Below are 8,849 nucleotides of genomic sequence, written 5' to 3' on the forward strand. Positions count from 1 at the left end.
CTCCAAATTAGAGCCCCTTCATGAAAACAATCTAATTTCAATCCATAAGTTCATAACGTTAAGCGTTAGTTTTGGTCAACTTCTTCAATTATAAACAGTTAGGAATTTATGAAAAAAGATTTTAGGACACTTTAACGAAAAGCTCATAGTACCGTTCACTTTAACGAAAATTCACATTCTTACACTAAAAAGTCAATCATCGTACTATTCATTTTTACATTTTATTTTGTTCTTATCGTTAAAATTCAAAATTTTCAAATTATTTTCTTTAATTTTCCTAAATTTTAATGTCACGAGTCAGTTTTCTACATACGCATAACATGATCAAGTCTATAAAAATACCATCAATGACGTGAAAGAATGTATCTTAATCACGATGTTTCAGAGACGGAACAAAGCTTGGAATTTATACTTCCAAATTAATTAATTAATTAAATCTGGTGAATATTCCAATTTCTTTTTGTTTGTTTCTTGGATGCACCCTTTATTTTATCGACCAAAAACATGTTATATGCTTTGAAACGCAATCAATTGTGGCTGAGAATCTGCACACTCCCTCATGGATATCATACCAGAGAAAGAATAAAAACCCATAAAATTTAGCAAATCCAAACTTTCATAAGCCAAAAGGAAAATTGAAATAAAAAAGTTTGGATCACAAACCTTTTGGCTCTTGCATGGTAACTCTTCCCTCCAAAACAGACAAACCAGATGCTCAATACCTGCTTTCATCTGCTTTACCCACAACCTCTACTGACAACCCAAATCCAAATCCAAGCTTTTTCTTCCAAATTTCAATGCAAGACTCAATCTTTTCCCCATAAATCCCCACCAATCACATGTTTTCCTCACTTCCTCACCAGAATCCCATCTGGGTACCCAAGGTTTTTTCTGGGTGCTCTGTGTTCTTCGAGTTCATCGTGTTCTGCTTCGCAGGAGGGGGAAGATTTCGACGTGGAATTGGGCCGGCTTTTGGCGCTTTTGCCTGAAGAAATGCGGCGGAGGGTCAGCGAGCACCCAGAGCTTCACCAGTTGATTGAAGTGGTTATGGACTTGGGTCGGAAGCCTTTGGCCCGGTTTCCATCTGGGGACTTTGTGCTGTCGGAGCTTCCGATCACGCTTCAGGATCTCGAACAAGCTACTTCTCAGGTGAAATGTTCGTGCCCGCTAACTGTTTGAGGAAATGACTTGGATAGTGATACAAGTTTAATTTGTGATAAGAGATTTAGTGTGGATATTAATCGTAGTTGTTGTACGTATCTCATGAGTTTTTGTTTCTTGGTCAGCTCAGCTATGAAAGACAAATGATTTTGCTTTTGTGTTTTCATAGTCGAAAATTCTCATCCTCTTGTTGCATTGTGAAAGGAGGAGTCTGGTTTAAAGTAATTGGCTTCATTGTTACGGGGATTTTGAGTTTACGTACAGGGTTAAAGAAGAGTAAATTGTAGTGGTGCATTTTGTGCATGAATGAATTAGATACTGTAGATCACGTTTTTTACACTGTCCTGTGGTCTTCAGTCTTTTCGTTGAATACCTTATACTTACGAAGTTAACCGCTTTTTTCTAAAGCATTTTTATGCTTTAAGTGATTATATAAGAGAATACCATGCTTGCCACTTACTAGCTGCATGTTGTAGGTTGGTGATTTTGCCGTTGACAATCGAGCAGGTATTAGTAGGACATTACACCGCATTAGTGCCATTAGGAATCGAAAGGGTGTCATTATTGGTCTAACTTGTCGTGTTGGGAGGGCAATATCAGGCAGTGCTGGTTTGCTGCGAGATTTGGTTCAAGATGGCGGTTCTTTGTTACTCATTGGGCCTCCAGGGGTAGGAAAAACAACAATTATCAGGTTAGTCTCTCTTGTTCTCTCTATATTTGAGTTAACATACCTTGTCATAATATCTGATTCAGTAATTTACTCAAGATATCGCAGATATTATGCTTTTTAAGGAATTAGAATTTTCAAAATTATGCAATTTGAAATATCCCGGATGAACTGTGAAGCCCCACATTTACTGATAATCTATCTTAACACTTGCAAAATGAACACTATAGATGCCTAGGAATATTTTCAGCAGTAACTTGCTAATAAGTATAAAATAAAATAAAAAACTTAAATTTACTCTCTAGATGGGAGCTGCTTTCCAATTTTTCCACCAAACCAAATGCCCGATTTCTGAAATTTATTGTACAGTGATATATAGTTTCTGGAAACTTATATCATTCTGATTTCTGTGATACTCTTACTTGTAGGGAAATTGCTCGAATGCTTGCAAATGATTATAAGAAACGTGTGATGATTGTTGACACCTCCAATGAGATTGGTGGGGATGGTGATATACCCCATGGAGGAATAGGCAGTGCCCGACGAATGCAGGTCCCCTTCTCTGATATGCAACATAAGGTATGATTCAAGACTGTAAGATATGAGTTATTTTGTTGAATAGTGTCACTATCCTGTTATTTGTGTTGACAAGATGAGGGTGAAAGTTTCACGATTAAGAGTTTTCACTGATTGACGCTAAATTCCATTCATAAAATGCATATACATAGAATAAAAGACTTACAACTAGCTATTGATATAATGGTATTTACCTTCTCTTTGTCAGGCCAAGTTCAAATACCACCTCCCCTAGATAAAAAGGAAAACATAAGTATATTGTATGGTTGTACCCCCCTCCCTTCGCAATAAAGTAAACACATATATAAATTATAATAAGGAGTGTAAAAGGATTTAGTGCCTCTGTTGTGTGCTGTGCAGCCTTTGCTATTTAGTTTGCTAACATTTTAGCTAGTATCTCATTAAGTTTCTGTGATATTGATACCGTAGTGTCTCATCTAATTCTTCTAGATTCAGATAAGCTATGTTCTTAAGTTCTGTTTTCATCATTAAATGATCCGCAATCTTATTATCTATTTTTATTCAGGTCTTGATAGAGGCTGTTGAAAATCATATGCCACAAGTGATTGTAATTGATGAAATTGGCACTAAACTTGAAGCATTGGCTGCAAGCACAATTGCGCAACGTGGAATTCAGCTAGTTGCCACTGCTCATGGTGTAACTATTGAGAATTTAATAATGAACCCTTCATTAGAGATGCTTGTTGGAGGAATACAGGTGAGGTAGCCATAGTCAAAAGTGATATGGCAGTTTACTGCATATAGTACATTCAACAGCATTGGCATGGCAGCATGACCTCTTTTTTTTATACGAGCGATATTCGGGGAGGGGGGATTCGAACTCAGGACCTCGGGTGCTAGGGAAAATGCTCTTAACCAACTGAGCCGCAAGCCCCTTGCATTTTCTCTCTCATCTTTGATTTTTATTCTTTTCACTTGATTGATAATCTTGATAGTTAAGTATTGTGCTAAAATAGTGGTGGTAGTGTATGGATCTTTTTATGCTTTTACACAAATGGTTCTTTTCGATTTCTATTTAATTTACTTCTGTTGAATGTATAGGTTAAAGTTATTTATTGTTCAGTTACATTTTTGCAATCAATTTTTAGAGCGTGACACTGGGAGATGAAGAGGCCAGCCGGAGGGGGGTTCAGAAGACAGTGCAAGAAAGGAAAGGCCCTGCAACATTTAGTTGTGCGGTGGAGATAATTTCAAAGGATGAATTGAGAGTTCATTGTAGCTTAGAAACAACAGTGGATGCTATTCTCTCAGGTACGCTTCTTTAGAAAAGTCAATTCTTTTTAATTTTCCTCCTTCTGTAAATTAATTCTGAATCATGGTCTGTTGGTGAAGGTCGTTTCCCAAAATTTGAGGTTCGTAAAATGCACTCTTGGGGACCAGAAACTACCGAAAGGGAAAATTTTATTTACAGTTCCTTGGATGAAGAGGATGAAGAGGACGAAGATGTTTTTGAAGATGCTCTAGATACGGCCAATAAAGGATCTGGCCATATTGATTTCAACCCTGAGGTCCCTCAAAATATGCGAGAGGATTATTGGGCTGTAGGAAAGCAACTTCGCGTGTTTGTTTATGGGGTAAGACATCATTACCTTGAAACAACTACTTAGAAAAAGAAACTGGTATAGGACAAGGAAAAATACTTGAAAAGTGAACCTTTTGAGAAATGCTTGCCATCATATTTGTGCTTCTGAGTGATTAATCTCGAAAAATGAGAGAGAAGACTATAAATCCTATAGAATAGTAACAGAAGAATTCAAATTCTAATCACGTGTCATATTTTTCATTTGGCTCACCGCTGTTTCTTATGGAAGAAGTGACAAATTAAATAGGTGGGTAGCATTTGCTTGTCTCTTCTTTTGGATATACAGCGGAAGTTTTTTTCGTACTTGTCAACTAACACTGTTAGGTTAATGACTCACAAATCACAGCATCAGAGTAGAAAAATTTAAAATTAATCTTTTAACTACTGACAGCTGCTAAGTGGTCAGTGAATCATTCAGTAGCCTCTTATTTAATGAGGTTCCCTGTAAAGTTATAAACTATTCTTGCTATCTCATAGCTTTTCGCTCAATATATATAAACTCTGTGCTGGTAATCAGGTTATCGTGGTTGACTGAAATTGCAGCATTGTTCGCGCCAGTGAATGACAATGAACATAAATTAAAAGTAGCACGAGTGTTACTTGAGCAATTTTCAAGTACAATACTTACAGTTTGAGCAGTTATTGTAGATCCTAGAAGCCAGCGTGATACAAGTGATTAAACAGTTGAAGATGGACGAAGCTGCTGTACAGTTAACAGATGATATTAGCCGGGCAGATGCACTACTTGCCTTGCAGTCGAAGCTTAAGAAGAATCCCCGGCTTCAAGCTGTTGCTAAGTCTTATGGAGCACCTGTTTATGTCACGAAGGTAATCAAAACTATACTTTCTTTGTTTTATCATAACTCTTCATTGTTATGATTTTACCATTGATTTTTCCTTCTTTTCCAGTCAAACTCTTTGGTGGAAATTAGAAAGGCAGTTAGAGCATTGACGAGTGATCATAAAGATGGTCTGAAGGATTACGGGTCAGTAGACAATGTGAAGTCATCTGAAAAGATTGATGCTTTAGAGGTGAGCCCAAATCTGATAATAAGTTAACAGAAATATGTGAGTATACGGAAAAATGGTTGAGGGAATTTTGATTCTTCAGTAGTCCACTGGAACGTAAGGTCTAATAAAGTCTAATCCAATAACTTTGCGTGTTATACGGTTCCATAAAATTGTACTCCATCTTACAGGAGGCAAGAATAGCCATTGAGCAGGTTGTAATTCCGAAAGGTGAACCTGTGGAACTTCTTCCGAGGCCATCCCACATTATGTCTGCTCAGATGGACCTTATTCGCAAGTACCAACTAGAAGCAGAAAGAATTGGTAAGGAGCCAGATGTGCGACTCCGCATCCTTCCATTTCACTCTACGACAATAGAAGAGAATCATACTAGCAAAAGATTTGGTGCCGATGATGGATTTGATGACTTTCTTGATACCAACGGTAACACGAATGGTTCACTCCTCATTGTGGACAGATTGCCATTACTTCCTGAATAGCTTTTAGGGTGTTGTTAAAGCATTGGTAGCGTTTTACTGCTAAAATTCATGATGCCACCTGCGAGCTTGGGTGAGGGTGTCTGCAAATCTGTAATATTACATCATTTTACCATGTTCGTAAGAGAGAGAGATGATGATAACATTTAATCAGATTGTACCGATATCATGCTTACGTTTGAACTTTGAAGTGAAACAAATGTTGTATGATCTCGATTTCTGTCGAAGAAACATGTCATTACTTTGTTTTGTTTTACCAGTTTCCATTTTTCATATGATCCCTGATGAGAAAAAAGAATTCCTACCTACCTCAAGAGACCATTCTAATGATTTCCGCATATTCGCTTAGAAGTGCTTCTTAGAAAAGCTCCACAATGGTAGGAAACACTTTGATACTTGAAAGCATTTTTATCCAAATACCTATAAGAGCTTTTGGAATTGTTAGAACATTAAGGAAGCACACAGAATATCATCTTAATTTCTTATAAATAGTTTTTTCCTTGTCGAAATTTTCTTATAAATAGTTTTTAGCCAAAATAATATTTAAGATTGACATAATTCCTCACTTTGGTTCCTGAGATTTAAATATATAGAAGTGGTCCATGAGATTATTTACCGTCAATTATTTTGGTAATTCTATGAACAATCTCCGTTAAATTGAAAAAACCACCCGTTCAAGTGGATTGGTTGATTTTACTAAAATACCCTCTATTTAATATAGATTTTTTATGGAATGACCAAAATAATTGGGCTTTTTAGCCAAGATAGTCCATGGGATTGTCATAACTATTCACTTTGGTCCATGAGATTTGAAATCAATATAAATGGTTCTTAAGTTTGTCCAACATCAATCACTTTGGTCATTCCGTGAAAAATCTCCATTAAATTAAGATGAAATAACAAAAATGCTCTCATTTTTTGTCAAGTCATTTTGGCTCATTGTTTATTAAAGGGTTTTTATCACCAATGGTCCATGAGATTGACCAAACTCATCATTTTGGTCCCTCACCTTCAAAATCAATCAATGTTGTCCCTGACATTTACTACCGCACAATAATTTGGTTCTTCTGTTTAGATTCCGTCAATTATTATGTTAGATTGTATGTGAGACCCACAAATCCAATAAAATTGTGACACGTGGATTACACAAAGAATGGTTTTTATCACAAATGGTCCTTGACATTGATCAAACTCTCATTTTGATCCCTAAGTTTCAAAAATCAATAAATTTGGTCCCTGACTTTCACTACCGCACATCAATTTAGTCATTCTATTAAAATTTCGTCAATAGTTTTTGTTAGTGTGATAATATGGTCCCACTAATCCAATCATATGGTGTCACATGGATTAATTATTAAAAAAAAAACTATTTTTTTTAAGATTTAAAACTAAAAGTAAAATAAGAGATTAAAAACTAAAACTAAAAGGAAAAAAAAGAAGAAGACATCATCGTCTTCATCTAGGTATGCTCAAAAATAAAGGGAAGGCACCATGACACCACTATAGCTCTTGGCCTCCCTGAACTCACTCCTCATTCTTTCTAGATGGTTATAATCCTATCAAATTTGAATTGAATTTGGATTCTATTTTATCAAATTTAGATTGATTTTTTTTTTCCAATTAGGATTGTGGGATACGAGAGAAATGCCAACGCGGGATACTCGTTAGTTGGTTTACTCTAAAAAAAAAGTTTCTTATAGTTAATCCACTTAGGGGGCATTTGTTTGCCCTCGCTAACTCTCACTGGATTGGACTGGATTAAGGGTTAGTCCAGTCCCGTGTTTGGTACCCGCTGGGACTAATTTTAATGGCACTAACCTTCATTCGCCTCGACTAAACATGGGATTAGCTGGTCTTACCAAAACCCCTAAAAAACTATGGGATTGCTAGTCCCGTTTTCAAAACTGTCTGCACTCTGCATGTCGTATGAAAGCTGCAAGTCTCCAAGCATGCTTATGGGCAACTCAATTTGCCCTCCCATGCCTAGATCTAAAACCCAAACCCACTCACAACCTAAATCTCAAAATCCGAAAAAAAAAAAAAACATCAACAATCTCAATAGAAAAATTCTACCTTATTTTCGAAAATTCCCAGAAAATTCCCATAAAGGTTCCCTTTTCTTAAAAAAAATTCTGGAGAGAAATGGATAGAGAAGGGGAGAGAGTTGGGGACGAAGAGAGATTAAGAGACAGAGAGGGAGGAGAAGGTAGCTTTGGGGACGATTTTGTAGGAAACTTGGTTTTGAAGCTTTTTGCAGGAAAAAGATGGGAGGAAGGGAAGTATTGGGGACGGAACCAAAGAGGAACAAAAGTAAAGAACTCTCTAAAGAGAGGTAGAAGTGTGTGTTCGAATTGTTTGGGAAAAAAAGTTGAATGAATAATAAAATATTTTTAGATATATATTAAATAATATAATATTATAATTTGTTATTTTATCCATTTTTTAGTCCGACACTGACCAAACGCTTCACTAAGTTAGTCTAGCTTAGTCTAGTCTAAGACAGTCCAGCTTAGTCCCTAAAGCTAGTCCAGTCCGAGATATTCCGGTGCAAAAAACGCACCCTTAGTGTCATATGATTGGATTAGTGGGACTACATCAGCACACTAAGAAAAAATATTGACGGAATTTTAATGGAAGGACTCAGTTGATGTGCGATAGTGAAAGTCAATGATCAAATTTATTGATTTTTAAAACCTAGGGACCAAAATGAGGAGTTTGATTAACAATTTGCTGTAAAAACCCTTCTTTTGTGTAACCCATGTGTCATCATTTTATTGAATTTGTCGGTCCCACAAACAAACTAACAGAATAATTAACGAAATTTAAATGGAATGACCAAATTGATGTGTGGTAGTAAATGTCAGAGACAACATTGATTGATTTTGAAAGTGAGGGACCAAAATGATGAGTTTGGTCAATCTTAGAGACCATTTGTGATAAAAACCCTTTATTAAATCGAGGTTCATTGTTTATTAAATAGAGGGTATTTTTTCCATTTGGTCGTTCTTTAACAAAAACTTGCACAAAGTGACCAAAATGATTGATGGTGGACAAACTCAATGATCATTTCTATCAATTTCAAATCTCATGGAACAAAGTGAAGAGTTATACTAATCTCAAAGACCATTTTAGTTAAAAAGTCAAATGATTGGCAGTGGACAATTTCAGGGACTTCTTCGATTGATTTTAAATCTTAGGAACCCAAGTGAGAAGTTAACCAATATCAGGGACCATTTTGGTTAAAAAGTCTAAGTTGTATAACGCGAATTGTTATTAACACTTTAAAATAGTTATCTTATATTTTCTTTATTTTCTTTATTTCACTATATATAAGTGC

The 8,849-nt window shown here is 36.0% G+C and overlaps 1 protein-coding gene across 2 annotated transcripts; it reads left to right on the forward strand.

Annotated features, from left to right (window-relative positions):
- Window positions 1-521: 521 nt before the first annotated feature.
- Window positions 522-5,722, forward strand: LOC126589895 (protein SEEDLING PLASTID DEVELOPMENT 1-like). Of its 2 annotated transcripts, XM_050255336.1 has the most exons (10): window positions 524-1,149; window positions 1,638-1,668; window positions 1,762-1,852; window positions 2,257-2,407; window positions 2,931-3,122; window positions 3,514-3,676; window positions 3,758-3,999; window positions 4,656-4,835; window positions 4,917-5,039; window positions 5,207-5,722. In XM_050255336.1, exons 1-10 carry the CDS (start codon window positions 712-714, stop codon window positions 5,513-5,515), a joined length of 1,920 nt encoding a protein of 639 aa, XP_050111293.1. In that variant the 5' UTR covers window positions 524-711; the 3' UTR covers window positions 5,516-5,722. The 2 variants fall into 2 exon arrangements, with proteins under 2 accessions (XP_050111292.1, XP_050111293.1); XM_050255335.1 differs by having other exon boundaries at window positions 522-1,149; window positions 1,638-1,852.
- The last annotated feature ends 3,127 nt before the right edge of the window (window positions 5,723-8,849 follow it).

The sequence above is a fragment of the Malus sylvestris genome, chromosome 11 (genome assembly GCF_916048215.2).
Source record: "Malus sylvestris chromosome 11, drMalSylv7.2, whole genome shotgun sequence".
Classification (NCBI taxonomy): Eukaryota; Viridiplantae; Streptophyta; class Magnoliopsida; order Rosales; family Rosaceae; genus Malus; species Malus sylvestris.

Bases quoted from the DNA above. Each gene is read 5' to 3' on its own strand.
- LOC126589895 (XM_050255335.1), top strand. From the start codon at position 712: ATGCTCAATACCTGCTTTCATCTGCTTTACCCACAACCTCTACTGACA. The intron at 1,150-1,637 runs GTGAAATGTTCG...TGCATGTTGTAG, and splicing joins TCGAACAAGCTACTTCTCAG to GTTGGTGATTTTGCCGTTGA. The intron at 3,123-3,513 runs GTGAGGTAGCCA...ATCAATTTTTAG, and splicing joins TGCTTGTTGGAGGAATACAG to AGCGTGACACTGGGAGATGA.